The sequence below is a fragment of the Cydia pomonella genome, chromosome 16 (assembly GCF_033807575.1).
Source record: "Cydia pomonella isolate Wapato2018A chromosome 16, ilCydPomo1, whole genome shotgun sequence".
Lineage (NCBI taxonomy): Eukaryota > Metazoa > Arthropoda > Insecta > Lepidoptera > Tortricidae > Cydia > Cydia pomonella.
Window position 1 is genome coordinate 8,379,627 of NC_084718.1, and position 24,328 is coordinate 8,403,954.

The 24,328-nt window shown below is 37.0% G+C and overlaps 1 protein-coding gene across 4 annotated transcripts in view; it reads left to right on the plus strand.

Moving 5' to 3' along the window:
• The window catches only part of LOC133526710 (histone-lysine N-methyltransferase PRDM16-like), a 156,420-nt gene that overhangs the window by 117,665 nt on the left and 14,427 nt on the right, over nucleotides 1–24,328 (plus strand). For all 4 annotated transcript variants that reach the window (XM_061863428.1, XM_061863429.1, XM_061863431.1 and 1 more), the window contains 2 exons: nucleotides 11,896–12,024; nucleotides 14,135–14,231. In XM_061863428.1, coding sequence (XP_061719412.1) covers nucleotides 11,896–12,024; nucleotides 14,135–14,231 — 226 coding nt within the window. The remainder of the gene's footprint in view (nucleotides 1–11,895; nucleotides 12,025–14,134; nucleotides 14,232–24,328) is intronic.

Sequence of the window (24,328 nt, forward strand, 5' to 3'; positions counted from 1 at the left end):
GATCGATAAATAATTATTTTCACTGGGGACAACTGTCAAAATTGATGCGAAATTGACATGCAAGTCCCACCAAATCATAAATATAGATCAAGCTATATTAGACTCTCCGTGCAAATAATTAGAATTTAGGGAGTGAATCTATATTGGTCTATTCTAATTATGATGAATAATATTTAAAAAAATACCTTTTGAATTAAACAAAATGTATTTGGCATAGTTTAGGTCGGCTGGGAACTGACAAAGGGGAATTGGATGTGCATGTTTCATGCGGTTTTGTTGATTTTTCGCCGCGAAGCGTTGGGCCCGAATAATTTGTTTGTAATGTTTGTTCGACGGGACATTGAAAATGCGTGGACCGATTTGTGATTATTCAATTTACAGCATTCCTATTTTATTTTGCCAAACATACTAAAAAGTTGAGTGTATTTTATTATTGTGTATATGAAACATTAATTAACTCGTTTGCATATTTTTTAAATGAAATTATTGGTTACATTTTTTACGTTTAAAGTAAAAACTTTTTTGGCGTTTTAGTTTTATAATATTTCGGATCTTTCGGTTCTAATTTTCGCATAACAGAATAGTAGCTTAAAAATCAAAAGAGCTAATTTAAAGCTCACGCCATCGCCAGTATCGAATCCGTTGCATTACTGTCAAAATATCTGTCATATTCGCGTGACATCCTTTCAGATCTGGTCACCCCTTCATGGAAGGATTAGTCCGCGGCCCCATTACATCTTCATTACGGCGGGCGGCTGACAAACCCCGGCCATTGTGCGTAACAAAAAAAAAAAATATTGTTATTATATTTATTGCCACCGTTGATAATGTTTATACAATTCGGTATGATCTCCGCTTACTCGCACAGATGGAACGTATTTTCGTTGCTGTGAGCGCTGGCGGACAAATTAATGTGTCAAATAAGTTTTCCGTGTCGATATGTTCTATATTTGTGTACTGTTGGAAAATTTGGCTTTTCTTCAGCACGGAAACCGAGGATTCGATGACTGGGAAAGAGGTGTGCAGGATTAATATTGCTTTCTTGGTAGGTACTCATGAATTATAGATAACCTAATGCCCACAACTAAAAATGTAATTAAACAAATATACCTATATACCTATATGACATTTCTTATCAGATTATAAAAATAAAGTTTGTTTAAAACATTCTAAATAATATTTGAAGACATTTACCGATTTAACGCAGAGGTGATTGGGTAATTTAATAGGTAGGTACGAAATAATTACCTTAGGTACTTATTACCAAATTAAGTACCGAAGGTCTTAAATAACATTTCATAGAAATAGTTCCGGCGGATGCATAATACTACCTACTTCTTACTTCGTGGCATATCTATTAACAGCTATGTCCTTGTGACGGTGCTGTTTATTTGTCCTCCACACTATACGAACAGTTCATAGACGCGGCATCGATATCTGACAGGAGATGTCACATTGACACCTGGTCCAGCCGACACCCGATCGGATAAACAAGCGGCCTTGATATTACACCAATTCATATGTTACAAAATAATACTCAGTTTTACTTAGGTCTAGTGATCTAACATACAGTAACGTGTAAAATTAATTCCTTTATTATTATATTATAGGAGTTCTTAAAGCTAGTATCATTTGATAAAACGTTATAGGATTGGATGCTTGGATTAATAATAATTCTCAGTCTGTAAAGCTCTGTACAAAACGTATTTTCATAATAAACATGACTATTACAATATTTTGTGATCCTGGTCCACTTTTATTTTATCTTTAAATGACTAAATCTAAATGATAACCTCACTCTCACAAATCATAACAATTTTGATTAATTAAAAAACATCTTTAATATTATTACAAAGGGGAGCCTCACCCTCGGCAAGTAAGTGGCATTCGTAAACATTTCTCTTATTATTAACAAGTAGACACTTATCAGTTAATCTTACACTCTTACACAATAGCAGCTAATCTGCGAGCGTGATAGAAATTTATCTTCGCTGCCGCGTCATTGTCACTTTGCCCCGGTCTCCCCTCGATACGCCTGTTTGAGAAATATGCTCAATATTTAGGGTGCATTCGGAAATTACTTGCTAAATCATTTTAGTGGTTTATTTTTTACATGATGTCATTTATTTTGCACCTAGTTTTACAGTCAAGAATGTATTAATTATATATCGTGGTTATAAATATGTAATAAAATAAGGTCAAAAAAGTCTGTCACCACATTTCTCAAGTGTTACTTATTACAGCTCCATATCTATATCTACCTACATGCAAGTCGCGAAGGCAACATCGCAAGCACTAACCAACGAATGAACGAACGTCTCATTGTAAAGTTTGTTCACGACTCTTCGCGGCTACTTATTTCCGCTAATATTTTTCCCAACAAATTCGTTCGCAAAAACAGTGTGGCATGCACAGTGGGGCAATATTTCATCCGAGCTGGCCAGAACAATAATAGCCCGTGGACTCGAAGCCACGGCACGTTCCTACCACAATGTTACGATCCCACCATTATAAGTGGACCCCTCTGCCTCACCGAAACTAAAGAAGGTAGAACGATTCTCTTGAGCTTTCTAACGTGTGAGGGTCTGAGTAAACTAGTCGGTCGCACACCATCGCCAGCATCCGTGTAGACAAAATAACGAAATACTTCGAAAGCAATGCGATACGTGTACCTAACGTCAGTTATTGGGTTAGGTTAAGCGTTGTTTACACTCGGTAGCGGCAGAGGCGATGTTGATGCGTCCATGCCAAGCTAACTTTAACAATTGTTATTATTTTAAAACTCTTAACACGAAACGTGAAAACCAGCCCGCTTCCTCGAAGATTTAGTCAGATAAAATTACTGTAGCAACAAATTTTGTAAGTCTTCAAGTATACATAGATACGCTTTACTTTCAACCATTACACAGTATTTTTGTTTCAAAATTTAATACCGGATTAGATACTTTAAACATAAAATTAACCCTCTCTCTCACTCCACTACTAGAAAACTTTCAGCTGTATCTATCTGTTACCTGCCGGTATTTTGTACATTCTCCCACGAACCAAAACATACGAATGCTCTAAATTCGACACCGCGCAGTTCGCATGATACCAATCACTCGGAGCAGTAATCCTGCCAATTGTCACGGTTGTGCGGTGTCTTTGTAGAGTCGCTACTATGCGTTTTTTTCACGTGTAATCTTCTGGTTAATCCATTTTAACGCAGCCAGATGTGAGCGATGCGATAACTCTCCTGCGTCGACGATTGCGGATACATTGGGGCTGTGACGCAATAAAATCACTGTGGATGTGGAATTTAAGGAACAAGTATAATTAACGACAGCTTTAGCCTTTTCGGTAGTAAAGAGAACCTGCCTAGACAGCTGGTGGTGAGATTGAATCCCAGTTATACAAGGTGTAACAAAAATAGTGGCGTCCGATCCGAATATTTTTACGCGTCATATTTTTTTTTTACTCTTTCGTAATAAGAACACGATACTGAATATGCCCTTAAACGGATCCTCACTATTTTTGTTACACCTTGTACACCTGGGATTCAAGCTCACGTATGAGTGTGTGTGATGAACGTGAATGTTTGCTGATGATAAATGATATACATGTAGGCAATAGACATTAATTATAAAGACGATTTTAAGTTTACTACCAAATATGTATAGTACATATTTGGACCTCCAAAACTACCAATTAGTGTAAAATAACAACAAAACAACCAACACACAAGTGGTAGCCGAGCATTATTCATCGCTGGTCGGACAATCGAGTGATCTTTTGTCGCTAGTCGCAATCAATGGGGCGCCTTAATACTAGATCAATGGGACATCGCATTCTGACACCCACTGATTGTGCACCTTCTACAAATGTAACACTGCACCCAACAAAAAGAAAGTCTCTTTTATGCAACACATACTAAGGTTTATTGTTGAGTAAACTTGATTTTACATAAATTGTATCAATAATCTGGTTAGTCGTATTTTTTGCGCAATGATAGCACCGGTTCGTGGATATTTCGCTTCGTCAGGAATTAGATCGTTTTGTCTCCGTTTAATGGTTAAAACGTGACCAGAGAACGGAGTCATAATTTTTCGATAATTTGTTCAGGATGCAGTGACAATGATGAACAGTGAAATCCTATACGGGTGTGGATAATTTATGGAGAATACATTAACGGCGGCAGGTTTTAAGGTGTTTTGCGATTTTAAAGTTTAGTAATCTGAATTAATTGACGTGTCACAAAACCTGTCATATGAGGTTTGTGACCGGCTACGTTTAAATTACAAAGTTAGATAAGAAACTTATCGCCATGTTAGGACATAGTGATGCTACTACACTTAAATCGACCGGGATACAAACCGTGATTACCTTTGGTTTTAAGTGTAGTGAAACCAACCATGAATCATTCAAAACTGTTATAGTGATACTATATCTATAATTGGCCTGACTAGTAGCGAAGTAATAAGCAAACGGTTTTAGAGGGGATAACGCTAGAGTATAGCTAATGACAGTTAATTGGAGTAGGTAGGTAAATAACTACACACTCACATACTGCTTCGCGGTTAATTCATACTAGTATTATCGTTACCTGCTGTTGCCTGTGTGGTTGCCTATTGATGAATTATATACAATTTTCAAGTGATGATATTAATTTTGCATTACTGTCAACTATGGCCATGGCTGTAAGCCAAATGCATCACGAATGGTATTATTAAGATGGCAGACCAATAAGTACTCCAATATATATTTGTTTCCTGTGCATACAATATACATTTGTTTTCTGGCAACTATAGTTTAGTATTTTATAATATTGTATTTTACTCTGACTTTAAAACTACAATGTTGAGCACTAAAAGTTTATTCTATTAAGCCTTCTATACTTTTATACCTTCGTAGTTGCACAATGTAAATAATCCATTATAATATAACAGATTTTCAGTTACGATAACATAAATTAGGATATTTTATAAACCCTAGCTTTATTTGTTAATCTATCGCTCAACAAGTATATTCATAATCTCCCCAACACAAACAAAGACAAATGGATCAAACAGCCGAAGGAAAAAAGGCGATATAAAATCTTGACCGGGCCTGACCTGACAGTTCCGGAAGCAATGTTTCCCCGCGCTGATACCGAAGACAAGCGGCGGAAACGTCCGTCCGAGACACGGCCGAGGTGATACGGAAAAAACGGAAGAGAAGCCTTTTTCGTGTTTCCCCGACGGGCTTTCACCGACGGAAGCGATTGGGATAAGTGATTTGTTAGGTCTGGTTTTGGATTATCTGATACCAACTTGATTTATGTTTTTCTACAATTACACAAATATGTGTGTTTGAAACTACCTTTATAAAGAGCCGGAGAAGTAGCTGCTCAGGTGAAGTTCTCAAAATATAGCACACAAAAGTTCTACAGTTATAGTACAATCCATCCGGGTTACCTACTCATGCAGAGAAACAAAAAATGTTATTTCTGTCCTGTTCCCGATAATTTGAAGTGATTTATGTATGTCGACCAAAACTGCTCGACTAAGCTCTTTTTCCTGTAACAAAGTTTGTTCGTATCATTTGATTCACCTACGTTAAGAACGGACTTTCAGGAGCAAAAACACAAAAAAATAATTTAAATATGAGTAACCTGTCCAGTCTGAGTTTGGAAAAAGGTATGCCAATAATATAAAAAAAACTTGTGACTTTTCCTAGCCAATATGTCATAAATGTCATAACAGCCGGAGACAGGATAAAATCAAAGCATTTCATATATAAATTTACATAAAGGTACCCAATCCGGCACAAGCGTGCAGGTGCGGTACATAAGCCCGCGCACAAATTGTTATCTTGTGAAACGAGTCGTGTGATTCGCGCAGCCATGCGTGCCCGCAACCGCAAAGCTCTTCAGTTCTGGCTAGGGATGGGGATGCGTCGATGGAAAAGAGGAAAATACTCATCTAAGGTTTTAAATCCAGCTAGATTAGGCTGCAAGATGCTCCTAAATGTTTGTGTGTTCAAAGTAAATATTACATTCGGTAGGTAGATTATTGTCTAAGTATGAGCCTAAGGTACTGATACTGACGGTAAGGTCTGAAGACACTGATCATTTTTATTTTATATACTGACACTATACACGGCTTTTAATTTAGTCGTGCTCTGTGTACTGTAAAAAAGGAATGAACATAAAAATAAATGGCAAGGCAAAGTAGTCTAAAAATCATTTGATAACATTTCATCAAATGGTTTTTAGAATATTTGATTTGTGTTTGGTTAAAACATCTGTATCTACTTACGCAACGATTGATACGACGAATAATAATAAACCCTCCCTTTGTGGTGATTTACTAAAAAAAAAAAACTCATTTTATCGACCCGGGAACACGGGAACGTCATCGTCACTAAAATTTATGAAATGTAATTTTCTGGCGCGAACGACTCAGGAACATTTGTAGCTTTTCCGAGTATTCCGGGAAATTGCGATCTGCGCCGCAGAACGCGAGATCTACTCCCAGTTCGTTTAAATTACGCCGCTTTTATAAATATTCTGCAGCTCTTTGTATACTCCATCTGCGGTATGTAGTTGACGATAATTTATGGGTTTAATGCAACGGTTGCCGAGTAAATAGAATGAACATTACAAAAGTAAGTGCATGTAGCGCGTGTTTATAATATATAAATACGAATGTATGTACAAATTGTATATACTATGCATTCTGTAAATTGGGTCAACTTCATACCTGTCAATGCCTTAGAATATATTTTTTTCGCTATCGATCATTCGAGAATGATCAAAAAGGATTCAAAAGTTGTAATGCTATAATATTTCACAAAAGACTATTTATGTTATACAATTTTGGTGTTTAGGTAATTTAAAGCAGTCTATTTAGCTTGAAGTACTAAAGAAAATATGACGTGACTATAATTTTATAACTCCTGAGAGTGACACGTACTTTGACACGTCCTTGACCGATCACTCAGGGACTCAGTTATCAATAGCCACCAATAATTGCACAGGATGTGCAATATTTTGCTTTTATTGCATTAGTATTTGTTCTTATTGCGTTGCTCTTTTAATTCATTTCAGTTTAATAGCAGCTAAATTTTATTAAGAATTTCAATATTAGGGTAGGCAAACATTTTGTAACGAACACCTATTTTATACTCATGTACGTATGAATAAAATGTTAATAGCGTCCAGTACAAAGGTACATAATTATCAATCTATTTGAAGTTTGCTTTTGGGTCAATACTGGAATAGGGGTTATAAAGCACATAGTTGACTGATGGCAGACATCCATTACCAAATGATCCCAATATTTAGCTTATTAAAATAATTTAAGTTCACATATGCCTTGAGCATACGGCGTTCGCAGGGTCAAGCTCCAATAACGGCTAGGGGAGGTAACGAGCATGAAGTATGTTAGTAACAAGTGTCGCGGTATCCTTGACCGGGCACATCGATGAGTGATGGCGGGCATGTGCCGCCGGCACTCCGCAACTCATCGCCCGAGCCTAGGGTTGGCAGGGCTATGTTTTGACTAGCAGTGAAATGTTAATGGGTAGGCACTCAGAGCAAGTACCTCAAGTAGAAATTACGACCCAAGAAATCGAATTTGTTTGGCGTATAAGCGCATGGACATTGTTACCACTGCTCCTTTCCGGTTAAATGATTTGTTTCTTGAAATATTCGCAGAAAATATGCGATCTAATTACTGCATACTCTTACAAACGTGGGCTTAGTTACTGCTTAATAATACATAATAAAAGAAGTTTAAAATTGATTAGAAAAACAGTGAGGTTAAAACATTTTACGTAACCGCCAACCCTGCCCAAGACGAGGGCTAAGATAATTATCTTTTTTACGCAACGCACCCGCTTCAGTTTTAATAACACGATAAATGCTGCGGAAGGCTTGTCGCTGACGCGGAAGGAGGGTTTCCCGACTTGCCTTTTGATTAATACCTCACTTGTACGAGTACACCATCCAACCGTGCCATCTCAACAGATTTCAACCTTACGCTATCCACATAAAAGTTACAACTTGTCTGAGGATTAGAGCGTCCTATCGTCACTCGATTACGCAACAGATGCATTTTATTCTTCATGTAATTTTCTTCACATTTTTCCCGACATGATAAAGTGATCGTTTTTAATTTTACGAGAAATTAGGTAATGATAGCCGGCGTCTTTCCCATAAGTGTTTGCTTCTGAGGGCCGCTTCGGAGGGGCACATCCCTTGTGTTTTTTTTATTGGTATTATGAGCTGGTTGTAAATTTAGAGCCGGGTGTATTAGATTTTAAGCTTTGTTTAATAACTTTCTTGTTGGAATGAGTTAAGTGTGTAGATGACTTTTAAAATAATGCTAATGTCGTTTCAGACAATTCTTGGAAAAATGCATTATGAACTAAACTTAATTATTACTTGTACAACATAGGTACTTCTAGAATTTGATTTTTTGCAGTAAAAAATAGGACCATTAGTACCTATCCACAATATGGCAAGCGGAACTTCTCCACCCGACAACAGTTATTAATGCTATTAACAAGAACACAAATAAACGTTATCTAGTGAGACACTAGACTTAACCCACAAACAAAAGCCATAAAGACATAAAACTTTAATAGAATCGATACACCGCCACTCCCCGCTCCATCGAGGCAATAGATCAAGCTTAAAAACCCTAATTTTACGGCACAAACACCATACAACCCTCTATCAGGGAAGTACACATCTTCAACTGGCTCGTTATGACTCAATCGAAGGTAAACAGGGGAAGTAAGTGTCTAGTAAATTGTAGGTTACGCTCCAATTGGAAAAAAAGAAACGTTGCATTAGCGAATCGATCAGTAACGATGATGGTTATCGGTTGAGGTAGGTATTACTATATATACTGCAGTTGTACCTAGGCCATACAGCGCGGTAATGCCACAAGCCTTTTGGGCACCCTACCATCGGGCGACGAGCTAGCCCCCATTTTTTATTTGTAAATATATGTATTTAGATATGTTTTTTTACTTTAGTTATATTCTTTTTTTTTTTATGCGTTTCAATAAGTTATTTTAGATATATTATATTGTAAACTTACATTGTATTAAATCGATTTTTTTCCTAGGCTGTAGGTAGGCATAAAAGGATACCATTAGGTTTGCTTATGTCAGTACGTCTCGAGTATTTTTCTTCGCGTTTATGATAATTATCATGATTGGATTATAGTGTGAAGAATTCTAATTGTTAATGCATTTCATAAATAAATCCTGCATCATTGACAGCCTTGATCTAAATATTATTTTATTAAACTATCCCTCATTTAATTCAGACGGATAAATACCGATTAATTTCACCTATGAAAATTAAATCATCCCCGAATGAGGGCGGTCAGTGACAAATGTCCAAGCTGTGACGACCCCGTTACATCTCGACATGGACTAATAGCGCCATCTATCACGACGCCGCGGTGTCCGGTTTAATGTCTGTTGCCGCCAGGTGCCGCGAGGTGGCGCTAATGATACCGGACCGCGAGAATTATAAATTGGGAAAGTTGGTTGGAAAATTTTAATTTGATTCCAAAATCGTTTGTTATTGCTATCCTTAAGTTTTCAATCTGTTTTTTTTTTTACTTTAATCTCTTGATGACGATGACTCTTTACATTTTTTTTTGTGCATTGCAGCTTTGCTGGCATTCCACTCAACCATATCATATTAATTTTATTATATTTACTAATAAGTATAAATCAAAACGTAATGTACATATTTACAGTAATTTATTGCGAATCACAAACACCCATATCTCTTGGGGCTTACTTACTTCTCTGCTAGTTCCACGTAAATAGGGTAGATGGCGTAATTTTCAAACTTTGTATTCTTACTCATGAACATGCATGTAAAAACATATAATGGTTATATATGTTAAAATAGTATGTAGTAAACTAAAATATACTTGATAAACATTATACAATTATGACATATCCTTCTATCAAAATATTTAGCAAAAATCTTCGTTAATTAGCTGAAGATAATTTAAGTAGGTAATTAAAGTAATTATTATTGATTGTTGGTAAAATATTTTAATATTAAGGGCTATGGAGCATATGCATTTTCTGGAGTCGGATGAATATCATAATTCATAACTATGAATATTTACATACTTCTATTTTTCTTCAAAGTTCATAACCTCACTCTTGTCGTACCTTTGGCAGGAAAGGATTCTTACCAGATAGTCCTGATTATTTTATTATTTTCCTTCATTTGTTGTTAGATCCCAGTGTGTGTGTAATATGATAGCGAATAACATGCACCTTGACAAAATCCCTTAACTTAATAAAATAGATTCTTAAGTGTCACAACGAACCTAGAGTCAAACCAAGACAAGTCTGCAATGATTTAGACAGCACACGCAGTGCACATGGTATTTATACGTCATAATATTTATGTTAATACAATATATGTATTTGTTTGTTGTTTTGTAATATGGATATATTGTCCGAAATAAAAGCTACTTATTTATTTTTTATTTATTTATAATTTCATAGAAGGTTGACGTTTAAAAAACACTAGAACAGCTTGTTCTATCAAAATCGCTGCAGACTTGTCTTGGTCTGACTCTAGCCGCCGCCATACCAACAATCGAAGTTACGGTCTCATTTTAAAACGACTTGCTGAAAATGCTAAATGAAACTTGGCATGGAAATCTGGTACTGGTTTTCGTTGCTAGGGTGTGTACCTAATACGAATAAAATAGACATTTTACATACATAACCACTCTCTATTTTATTTGTATTACAGTTCTTAGGAACGAAAACTATTAATAATAAGTATGTATGTTGAGAATCTCGTGAAAGTCGAGAAGGACAAGTCCAGCAAGTACCTAGGCTTGGCTCACAACCGCCATGTGGGATGTTAACTTGATGATCATTGTTCTGATAGTTGTGTCAGCGAACGGTCTTATAGCGAAGAGTCTCGACCAACATCTTGAGAGACTCTCGCTAGGTAGTTGGATCAAGGGTCAGATGCAGAAGGCGGTAATCTTGAACACGGCGCGTATAGTGCGCCGGTTCCTCTCTCTGCGGCAGCTTAGGCCCTGCCCCGCTGTTGGAGGCACCTTAGGTTAGGTTTTTTTATAATATGTTTATATGTATTTTGTATTATTTTTGTAAAGCTTTTTTATTTTACTTTTATATTCATATTATAAAAATCTAGCCTAAGATGAAAGATAAATAAAGATAATAATAATATTTCATACGTCCTATATACGTCCCACTTCTGGGCACACGCCTCCTCGCATGCGCGAGAGGGCTTAGGCTATAGTCCTCACGCTACCCCAATGCGGGTTGTGGACTTCACAATCTTCACATACATCATTGAAATTCTTCGCGGATGTATGCAGGTTTCCTCACGATGTTTTCCTTCACCGAAAAGCTAGTGGTAAATATTAAATAATATTCCGTACATATGTTCCGAAAACTCATTGGTACGAGCCAGGATTTGAACCCTCAACTTTTGGATTGAATGTCAAATGTCAGATCCACTCGGCCACCACCGCTTTACACTATTAAATATTTACTAAATGTTCACTTTGGCACCCTAGGTTAGGTTTTTTATAATGTGTTTATATATTTTTGTAATATTTTTTAAGTGTTTTTATATTTTACTTTTATATTCATATTGTAAAAAACCTAAGTGAAGACACGAAATGAATAAAGGGTATATATACATATGTTATGCAGTAATATATGTTACTTGAATGACCATGCCAAGCCAAGTTTCATCTAATTTCAGCTTATCGTTTTATGATGGGATATCGTTTTATATTCAATTGTATGAGAGCGCTTTTTTGGTGGAGGCTTCGTGAGACTCTTAAGAATTTTTTAAGCTCGTTAATTTACCGTCATCAACGTAATGAGTGTCTTCTACAGGTCCTCGGCAAGAACGGCATCCGCGGCTGGCTGGACGGCAGCACGGAGAAGTCCAACTGGCTGAAGCTGGTGCGCTCCACCAACTACCCGCAGGACGTCAACGTCCAGCATTTACTGCTGGCTGGCCAAGTACGATCGTTTACATTATTTTTATAGCGTTTTGGAACTGAAAAAATAATAGCTGAAGTCATTGAGCAATTCAAAACTTCTGAACTTTAGGGTCCGCAGCAAGCTCGGCTTTCATCGCCCATACAAACGGAGTTTCGTTCTCATTTTAAAACTACGTGTTGGATTGTAATGAAACTTAACACATACAATGACATGAGGTATGCCTTTATATAGGCCCTAGCTTATAAAGGCATACCTAAATAGATGTAGTAAAATAGAGCAAAAACAATTTTTGTATGAAAAAAAAATCCTATCCGGGTATGGTAAGTACAAAGTTTCAGAGTAATCTACTTTTGTATGGAGAGCCGAGGTTGCTGTAGACTCTTTAAGTAATAAAGGAATAAATTGTGATCAAAAATCGAAGACCAATTTTGTTGTTACAAACGGATCTGATGGTTGGTTTAAGACATAGTTCGCCAGTCCCAATTTTTGTGTAAGTTGTAACAAAATGTTTTGTACCTAACTGTCATGCAAGGACTTTAATGTCAAGTCCCAAGTCGCCCGAGACATTGTCTCTTGTCTCTACTTGCGTCGTTGTCTCTTGTCGCATAGTAGAGGCAGACTAAGCTGAGTTGGCATCGATTTTGATAACCCAAACGGTGCAAGTGTTATTGTAAACGTCAAATTTCTATGAACTACGGTTGTACCTATTATATATCCAAAAGACGCTCTCGCTGCTACCTTATTACGAAGTGTTAACACAAAGCTTTAAAGAAAATGATCGCCATCTGATATTCCAAACTAGAGAGGAAATCATGACTTATTAGGATTAGACCGGTTCCCTTACGTTGGTTACCAATAACATTATCGGTAGGTATATTTTAAACATGTCCGTGGGACTTAGTGATATTGTATAAAAATGTCCCTATAATATTTATTTATTTAAACATAAATTCCGAGAAACAAATTAGGGCGGGCCTAAAATCAAACTCGCGACGTAAGAATTTAAAGTCGAGTAATGTAATCACTTTACAGTCAGACCAATGTAAATCTGCAGCGTTTTATTTATAGCTGACTCTGCAATTGATATTTTAAACGTCAAAATTCTATGAAATTATGACGTTTAAAATAACACTTGCACAGTCTGTGCCACTAAAATAGCTGCAGAGTTACTTTGGTCTTACTCTAGCTTTTACTTCAAAAAATATATCAAAATTAATCCCAATCGAAAAGCCCAACGAACTATTCGCCGAATCGTTATCACGGCAGCCCTCATTATTGCGTCTTTTATGTCACTACCCCAATCAAATTTGAATGTAGAACGTTGGGTACTTCCGGTGGCAGAAAATCGGTGTTCGCCTGAACAACTGTGTCCCGCTTCCGGTCAATCGAAGGGGAGCAAACGGCCCTACCGCACCGTCGCGTTTTGCCTCATATTTAACGTGAAATTAATGATGCTATCCTTTTCATTTTGTAGTTTAAAGAGCAGGATATGCTTGTAAAGTCGATGTGGTTAGTCGCGGATGGTTGTGAATCGCGCAACAGATGCGGTGATTAGATCCACGTATTGTGCCACTTTGGGAGGTTAAAAGCTATTTGATATTTCACCCCTGCCAAGGTTTTGAGATTTTCATTTGATATTACGAGTTTTAACGTTTTTATTTTAATCAGGAGTTGGAATAAAAATTGTTAAATGGCATATTTTCTATGTCGGGCGAGTATAATACATATAAATGTCTAATAACGCAAATTTTAGACTTTTGCCTAAACACTACATCACTGTGAATTAGCAGTAGAACATTTCACCAAAGAGTGTTTTGATTTATCCGACAGTGCTATGAAGTCGAATTTTGGTTTGGAACAATATATTTTTAAGTTAAGTTTACTATACTTGCTGCAAAACTAACGATAAGTGGCGAGACAGATCATAATGCCATCTCTTTCACTTTTGGTTGGTCTTAACAAGGGTAAAGGAGATAGCATTATTATCTCAGTCGCCCCTTAGTTCTGCGGCAAGTATATGATTATGATTGATTGAACCTAAAATCAACATTCTAGCATTTTAAGAAGTATTAAAACAGTAGCATTCGTATTTCTATTCAATCCATAACAAATGACCTCCATATTCCAGGTTTGGTACAAGGTGACGCGAGACATCGTCTCCGGGCAAGAGCTCCTCCTCGGTCCCCGGACTCCTCTGCCGCTGCAAGATGTGCAAGCAGCTGCCGGTAAGTACACCATACTACAATCAACATTATAGCCCTTATACCTTGCCTATGAAGCCGATGGCCCCGGTTCAAATCCTGGTAAGGGCATTTATTTGTGTGATGAGCACAGATATTTGTTCCTGAGTCATGAATGTTTCCTATGTATTTAGGTTATTACAAATATTTATATATTACGTATATTGTAGTCTAAGTAACCACAACACAAGCCTTATTGAGCTTACTGTGGGACTTAGTCAATTTGTGTAATAATGGCCTATAATATTTATTGATTTATTTTATTTATTTATTCTCCTTCTTCGAGTTTTCTAATAAGTAAGCTGAGAGATGTGAATGAGTGGAAGGTACCTACTTCGCCACCACTTGCAAGACGACAATAACGATTCGCTGTACATTTCTGTGTTAGTTGGTTGGATAACAATGAATTGATGGACAATTAGACATGTAACATTTTGGACGTCATGTTTTTCCATTTAACAATAGCTTAGCCATTGAAAATGCTTTGGGTTGGCATGAAGTACCGTATGTGACTTATGTAGATTTACCTATCTTGTGTATTTCTGTTAGTACATAACCTAATCAACATATTGTCGCTAACCGTATGAAATAAGCCCTTGACACGATAAGTCATTACGTCATTACCTATGTATCGGTACGCTTTACTTTGTGAAATTATCCGGCAATGCGGAAAGTGTGCTTAAATGCTTTAAGTTCAAGGTCGGTATGCTGTACAAATAGTGTAGATTCATTACGTTTTAAAATATTGCCCTGCCCATTCACGCTCACAAGACCAAGTAGAATTGATAAACAGTAATAAACAGTATAAACAGTAATATTGCAAATTCTAACAATGTTCCACGGAGTCCATAATTTGACCATATGTAATGTAATTTCATAGCTACAATAATTATGTTGTCAAATCTTTATAAATAAATAATTTCTTTATTCAGACAACATAGTCCATATTTGTTAATCAGTTACTTATAAACTAGGCTAATTCTACTTAGACTAAACTTACACATTTCATTTAAATGATAAGCATCCTTAGAGTGGTTTATTAGTGCGGACCTCCACTGTCTTTGCAAAAAACGGTCTGGCCTATCCGTTAACATGTTTAGAATGCTGTTGGGATTACCCTGAATTCTGCTTCTGATAAACATGATCTTTTTGCGCATTACGGCGTGGAAGTCCTCTACGTGAGCGTTGCTGAACATTCCAGACGTATGTTTATGTTTCGAAATCTAATTAGTACTAACTAGGTACTCGTACTTATAGTTAAGATCGTATCAGGTGAAGTTTTCAACTTTACTAGCCCAAGCCGAAAAGTTTACTACGACTACTACTTTACTACAGCTACATTTATATCAATTACTACGATTACCTGTAGCATCTTACAACTTCAAATTAAGAAGCTTTTTCATAAAAAGTACAGGAAAACTAGAAAGTAAATATGTGTTGCTGAAGTTGCCCCTGAAGCGGGTGGGTAGTAAGTTGTGCGGGTGCGTTGACGTTGAATCACGCTTCACGCTCGGGCGGCCCGCGGTAATTGGAGTCACCTGCCGAGTCAAACGTGTGACCCGAGTGTGGGCATACTTTACTATATAGGTCGATCTTATTTTAAATTGCCCATTGCACAGTACCTAGCACTTTGGGAATAGTCATAGTTTTAGGAATCTTTAAGATAATAATATGGTCTATGACTTATATTAAAGTAGATAAAACTAGACAATTCAACTAGATAATTTCAGCAGTTTTAATACACAAAGTCTGTGATGAATAGGTTAATTGGAATATTAGAAGTTTTATATATATTAAAAAATATATTCAAGGCATTTTTTTAAATATTTCTTCTTACAAAAAAGGATTTGCCCCTTTGCGTTTTATGCGGTATCAAATCTCAACTTTGAACGAACGGTTACATACAAAATAAAAACCTAAAGGTACAGTGCCCAATTAAAGAAAATGGTTAATACGAACCTAGTAGTTAATGAAACTGAAAACACTCTGAATTTTGTACCAGCCATTTATCTCAATTTTGTACGAACAGTTACATACAAAATAAAAACCTAAAGATTCAGTGCCCTTTTTTCAATCAAAGAAAATAGTTAACACGAACCTAGTAGTTAATGAAACTGAAAACACTCGTAATTTTCTGCCAACCATTTCAGAACCAAAAGCCTCATTTAATCGAGTACACGCTGTATTCATAAACAAAATCACAGGGCAGGGACACGGGACACGGCACGCGCATGCGATGTTTAATTTAGATAAATCGCGACGAACGCGACGCCGCCCTATGTGAACACGCATTACGGCGATGCGTGTGTGCTAGGTATGGCATGCGCCTTGCTGGATGTGGCTATCTGGAAGAAAAGCATATGAAAACTTATAAATTTCATAGTCAAACAATATCAATCCTCGTAGAAATATAAGATTGTAGCTAAGCTCTCCGTTAAGTATGAAAAAAAATATGTTTTCGTTTACTACACTTAACTAAATAAAGAAAACAGCAACACAACTAGAAGTAGTCTTGTTTAATTATTTAGAGATGATTAGTTTTGTATTATGATAGCAGCACCATAATAGTTATTTACGATGCAAGTGCCGAAAATCCGAAATTCACAATGAGTAGTGATAAATTGAACAAAATTTAATTGAAATTGAATTGAATTGAGTGTTTTAAATCGACCCGAGTTGCGGATTACCTATTCGCATGTGTATAGAATAGACGAGGAAAAATGATAGGTCACTTGATAAGACACGACACTTTCTTTAAAAATATTTTGGAAGGCAAGATCGAAGGTAGAAGAGGAAGAGGAAAACCACGAGCAAGTTACACGCAGCAACTAAAAGGAAAAGTAAATGTCGTGTCTTACAGGGACCTAAAGAACTTGGCCGAGGACCGCGAAACCTGGCGTCTACTCCACCGACAAGAGCCATGCTCTTAAATGATGATGATGATGATGATGTGTATCGTACAACGTTTTACAGTACATAATGTGACAAACAGGCTCTTTAAAGTTTCGAACTGTAAATGAATTTAATGAATCATGTCTGAAGACATATTTAGCTCATTTCAGTACCTACATAGGTAAGCTATTTATATTCTCATCAGATACCTACATAAAAAAGAAAATAATTGAACTGTATCACAGATAGCAATGATGTAGCTATTAATTAGGCCATTCCATTGTCTCTACCTCCGTACAGAGGTGGTCGGGTCTTCAGCGCTCCTGCTTCCGGCGCTCGCGCAGCCGGCCTGTGCGTGATTTATGCTCCGAGTAATATCACCCCTACCGTAATAACTGTAACGACCTAATGACATTACTGTCCAGTGCTAGTATTATTTTTATCACTGCTGTAAAATTTTGCGTAGCTTGGGTGTTAATATGAGTATGTCCCCGATAAAACATCATGTTCATAAAATTGCGTAGTTACTACTTGATTTTGAAAATAGGCTAGGCAATTTAGACCTAACAATAATAAATTAAAACGCTCATGTGTTGCGTCGATATATTAGCCAACTCAACAGAAGGGTACAAACAAACAATCATCATCAAGCAAAACGAATGGACCAAATCCGTCCACATATGCCCAGTATCAGCTGCATGACACTCCAATTCTACCACAATGACTCTTAAATATCCCTAATTAGGATCGATTTGCAGTTCCATTCCATTTGTCATAGGCCGGCGTTGCGCAAGACATGATGGATGGGGTCTTTATCGCATGAAAGACTTCTATTGAATTTATTAATTTCGAGATAAGTCCGATTTTGCGAAAGGATTAATGCGAGTTGGCGCGTGTGCGCAAGGTGAGCGTGCCTCTATGACGTTCGCGCAATGATGATGGATCGTCGGTCTCCAAATTATATCTTTCGCATGGAATTGTCAAGCTCCCTAATGGAATAATTAATTTTCAGAATGACTAGCGTGATGGTAATTCAGCTTCTCTTGACATATATGTATGGCGAAAATCCAAAATGTACTGACGTTTTGTTAATAATCCCTTTAAGTACTTTCAAACTTTGCTAGTCTTAAATTATTCAGGATGAAATCTCATACAGCCGAGAAATTAGATAAAGACTTAATCTATCTGTAGTCTGTTTTTTACTATGTATAAAAAGCTACGCCAAAAATATTCTATGCTAGAAACATATGACGTTTTCTACGGGCAGTATTTTATAGTTAAAAACAGAATAAGTATAAATAATGGATAGCATTTTTTTTGTTATACAAAAGTTAGTAGTTGCTATTGTGCCAATCCTGTTTGATTAGTCTGTCATTCCCGTGTGCACTTAGGCTAAGAATTTAGGATTAATTCTTGATTCTACCCTTTCCTGGAGCGGCCAGCTAGCTGATGTAAGTCGGAAGGTTTCAGGACTTTCAGGTACACTAAGAACCTTGTACAAATTTAAGAATTTTATCCCAGTAAGTACAAAAAAATGCTGGTCGGGCGTTGATTTTACCAATCATTGATTATGGTGATGTGTGTACAACGAATGCCCCTGAAGAGTCCCTTAATAAATTAGAACGTCTCCTCAACCACAGCATACGATTTATTCTTGGCTTGCGTAAATACGACCGTGTTTCCTTTTACCACCGCCAACTCATCTGGCTTTCCATCCGCCGCCGTAGATCCATTCGAATACTTTGTAAATTTTCAATCCTGTTTGACACTCCTCGTCCCGGCTGGGAGCGGCTTACATCATGTGTTCTCAAACTCTCAATTCCTGCTTACTGCACTGGGTTTATATCTAACTCGTTTAGTGTCCAGGCGAATCGTCTCTGAAATTCGCTCCCTCTCAATATAAGACAAGCCCCGAGCAAGTTAGCTTTCAAGCGGTTGCTACAAAGTATCTGCTGAAACAAGAATTAGAGTAGCGTCCATCATTATATATTATTAAGTAACTATGCATGAAATATATAAATAATACATTAATATTATTATTTGTGTATTTACCAAGTGTGTCAGTTGTTTTCGATAGTTCTAATAAATATCTGCTTCTTTCTCCTTGTAAGGGTTGTACATGTATCTGTTTAGTCCGATAGTTGACTGATAGACAATGCCATTAGGCATTAAGTTCGCTATTTGTGTTTGTATTTTGTGGAATAAAGTTTAAACAAATAAATAAAAGTGTACCTAGACGTAATTGCCAGCGCTTTTCGTACATAATAATTATAATAATATATAATAATAACATTAAAAGTTAACTTCTTTCGATTGTTAGCCTAGACATACCTGACACATACTATACTAATACATCAAATACCATGATACCACATGTATTATTATGATTCGGATTTGCGCCAATTTTAGTTTTTCTACCAGCTTATTTAACTTAAGCAGGTATTTTTTACCTACTACATATTCATATATCTATCTACCAGCAGCTAATACGAATGTCATAAAAGCTTAAAAATAATCTGTTTAACAATAATAATTTTAACCCTTTATTAGCTGTGCGTACGCAATCGGCCGTAATGAATGAGCCACTGACATTTGTCATCGCGCAATTGTATGAAGATTAAAATTGATGACGTTGCATTGTCGGCGGTCGGCACACGCACTATTGTACCAAGCGTTATCGCGATGCGTGCCCGGTTTTGAGAAATAATATTTTTGCTGGATTAATTATGTTATGTAAATGCACTTTCTAGACAAATTAACGAGAATGTTCGAAAAAAATAGAGACTGCGTAAATAGTAATTTTGACTTAAAATACTGCCAATACTCACAACCTACTGCATGGATTTTTGTACGTAAATACAAATGTTTCAATGTAAATAATTAGTGCCATGCCTTTGCCTATCCTTAACCTTTTAATTTCAGTAGAAATACTTCTAGCTTATTTGCACTATATTAAACAAATGTTACCACAAACCAAATAACGTAAAAACTGAAATTAACACGTCCCAGGATCGCACTATTCCCCACGACACACGATGATTAATCAAAAAATTAAGCAACAACAATGGAGTTCCCCCATTACGCTCACAGTCGCCGTCCCACACCGCGTATTTATTTAACAATCAAATAAATATTACTGACAATAAAATAGAAATATTTCAATTTAATATCTCCGCCCCCAGTGAAGGGTTAAATCTGGCGTTGCATTTGTCGTTTTTTGTCACCAGATTAGCTCGCACCTATCTTGATGTTACGCGAAATTTAATAATTTATATTTTGCGATTAATCTTGATCGTGACTTTGTTATCTCAAAGTGGATCTGTTTTGAAACGGCCGATGTGTTTTTTTTCTGTTGAATATTATGGCCTTGACTCACACCTAATTAACTTTACGCTAGACATAGCCCGGAGTGTCCGCTACCATTATTTTATTTACCCATTGTCGTAACTAAACCGTGTTGGCAGTCCTTTAATTTTTGCATTTGGCTGTAGTTGCCTATCGTGCCCATAGTGTTTTCAATCATATATTTATCCTTCAAACTTAAAGCCCACTTATCATAAAATAATTTACGGGACCATTGGCATATATTTCGTGCCTTACAATAAAATTGCGTAAGGGTAAAATTATTGATACTAACCTGTTGACTTGAAAATGAACTCAGGGCAAATATGTGTTAATAGAAAGCCTTGTAGCTTGTCTAAGCCAGGAATGTGTTTGGCCGCCTACGGGCTAGTTCTCAACGGTCCCAGATAAAGTGTGACCTGCAACGCATCTCACACATCCTGGCCGACAATGGCAATAGGATCACGCCGGCGCCGGCGGCTTTGGGACCTCGACGCACCTTACGTAGTGTTGGAGCCGGTGTTCAATTTGAAAATAATATTCTAAATCTCTCTAGTTTCATTCAGCTCACTGTGAGAGTACGAGTAGATCAATTTTTGTAAGATTCTCCGTTAATGTAATGTAAAATTATGAATATTTTATTTTATTGTACATGGCATAATAATTAATTAAAAGCGAATATACGTAAATATGTGATCAAATTATAGCTGTGCCGTTGTCGAAAACGTTCTTCCTTTAGTCGGTCATCGTCGCCCATGGACATAAGGAACATCAGACGAGTCACTTAAGCGTTGCCGACCTTTAATATTTATTTTATCAGAACGTTTTTATATGTAAAATAACGAGAGGGATGCAATACAAACCAAGGAACACGAAACGAAACCAAAAACAGTATTTTAGAGATTATGTGGGTTTTTTTGCATAAAATGTGTATGATCAAACTTCAAAAAAAACCTGGCCTTCATAAATTATATGAACTTTTTAGCTTATGCAAGATAAAATTATCATTACGCATCGCGTTAAAACAAAACAAATTAACAAAATATTTCTTTTTTTTAACTTCGCGAATGTTTAATGCAGCTTTACAACAATATAAAAAAAACTGTTTTCTGTATAAGTTTAATAATATTATTCATACCGATATCTCTTGTACTATGGCACCCACACGCCGCGAGCGATGATAGGCCTGTTCCAACTAGGAAGTGACTCGAGTCTTGATAGAAATATCGCTATAGGATGTTCATGTGTGGCATATGCTATAGAGATCGAATCAATATTGTTTACCCCAGAATCGATTGGTCCAATGTCCTGGGTTGCTAGCCAACTCATACTACCAATAGGCTTACGACAATGGGAAGGAGATTTTAATACCGACTTCAGAGGTTCCGCGAAATGGTAATGGGATCTTGTTTTGAATTTATGATGGTAACCAGTTGCGAGCTTATATGGGCTTGAAAAGTTTTCTAGGCTAGGTTTTAAAATCCGTAGATACGTACGTGTAATGTCAATTAGAAAACTATTTTAGTTCAAGCTTTCATTCACATAACTCATTAGAAAAAGTAAATCTATTTTTTTATGCTTACGCGGTCGGTCAGCAGCCGCTGTTGGCTTTCAACTTTAGGGCCAGTACAGACAAACTGCAACCCGACTGCAATTTGTATGAGAACTGCACGCCGAAGTTGCAGTTGGCATGCAGTTCCCATAGGAATTGCAGTCGGGATGCAGTCCGTCTGTATCGGCCCGTAGGTGTCACATGTTTTAAACTCTTTAAAGTATTAAGCAGTGTATTCTTATTGCTTAAGCTATTAAGATACTCGTATCAATTCCCACTATCGCTACCTCATAACCTTATTTTGTAGTTATAAAGCGAGAGTTAAATTTAACCGTGCATACTCGCTCTATGTTGGTTCATCTTGCTGATCAAAAACAGCAACTTACAACGTCACAGAGGGAACGCAACATACAGAATAAACTTGATGATATTTTCCTAATCACCGCGAGAAACAACAGGTGTAGGGCAGTTTGTCGGCATCATTATAATGTCCAAAGATCGGTAAGTCACCGTCACGGTGCGCGCGCGCCGCGCCATCTGTGCCGTCGTGGGAAAACTTAACGCCTGCGCCCTACGCAAAAATAATCGTTACGTTTCCCATACAACACCGCGGTGGGGAATAAGATAAGAATATGGAAGAACATATGTTGTAGGTAAATTAATCACACCGTATGTGAAGGCGGTAGCAGGATGCATACCAGACCAGTTGATTGAGCAATAATAATGGAGCAAAGCACATCGTTACATTTTTTTTAAATACCAAGACGGTGACAAACAAGCATACGGGCCATCTGATTGTAAGCAGTTACCGTAGCCTATGGACGCCTGCAACTCCAGAGGTGTTAAATGCGCGTTACCGACCCTTTAAAAATCTGTACACTCCTTTTTTGAACCTGTCATACTCTAGACCCTCGGAAAAACCTCGGCAGGTAGTTTATTTGACAGCCGGAGACTCCGCGGGAGGCAGTTCCTCTTAAAATGCACAGTACGCAACCATTTAGGTTCTAGGGTGTGAGGATGAATACCCTGCCGATGGCGGGCGGTGCGGTGATAGAAAGCAGACGTGGGCATCATGTCAAACAATTCTTCAGAACATAGCCCATTGTACAAGCTGTAAAAGACAGTCAGACAGAGTCAAAGTTTCTCCTTAGACTTAAAGGTTCAATACAGCTTGTGAGATTACCTAATTGTGTTGTATTTACCTATATTAAAAGCTAGGGATATACGTAGAGTCGTAGATTTGTCCACCAGACACCTTTGTCAAATAGATCTGATGGACACATTTGTACAATAAGCTGCAGAGTTAAGTAGACCTCCCCCCTGCAAACAAATTTATATGCAGGGGGTCACTTAACTCTGCAGCTTACTGCCATGTATATAGGCTAGCCAAAGAATATCAGTTCTTCTCTGGTAAGGTATGGTATAAATACTGAGAACAGCATTGTATGCCTAGCGCTATTAACATCAGTTATCGCCGGCGCATCGCACATCGTCAACAAACAATTACAGTGAAGCGTGCCGTCACCTCGTTGATTGATACAAGCTCCAGAATCTATCAACCATCGACTATTAAATGATGTGCGTGTCTGCTCGGCAGACCTACAAATGTGGAGAATAACCTCAGATTTTCTGTAGTTTATTAAAAAGTTAAATATCCGTTGCTAAAATCGTAATAATATTGAGTACTAACCTAACCTAACCAAGCAGAACAAAACGTAAACAATAAATATGACTACTTCACTCGATCATTCGGCAAATAATACAAAACCATTACGAGTATTTCGACCAATGATACTAACATTTTGTATCTATGGTATCGAATGACCAAACCAAATGATTTTGGATACTTATCTATCAACTTTGTGTTAAATACATAAAATAAACCGGCCAAAAGCATGTCGGGACATGCTCAGAGTAGGGTTCCATAGTTACTCTTCCGTCACAATAAGCTAAACTGGAGCTTAAAGTATAGTAGATTGTTAACCAAGGGATGAACTGTGGATGTACGTCTTTTTACTATGAAGGGGAACCTTTATGCGATAACTCAAAAACAGCTAAACTGATCAAGTCCGCTATAGTTTTCATATAATTTCTTTATTAAGCTCTACTTCCACGATTTTTTTCATATTTTTTGGACCTATGGTTCAAAAGTTGAGGGGGGGGGGACACATTTTTTCTTTCGGAGCGATTATCTCCGAATCTTTATCAAAAAATGTTTGTTAAAGACCCCTATTAGTTTTAAAAGACCTTTCCAACGATACCCCAAACTGTAGGGTTTAAGCAAAAAATTTTTTTT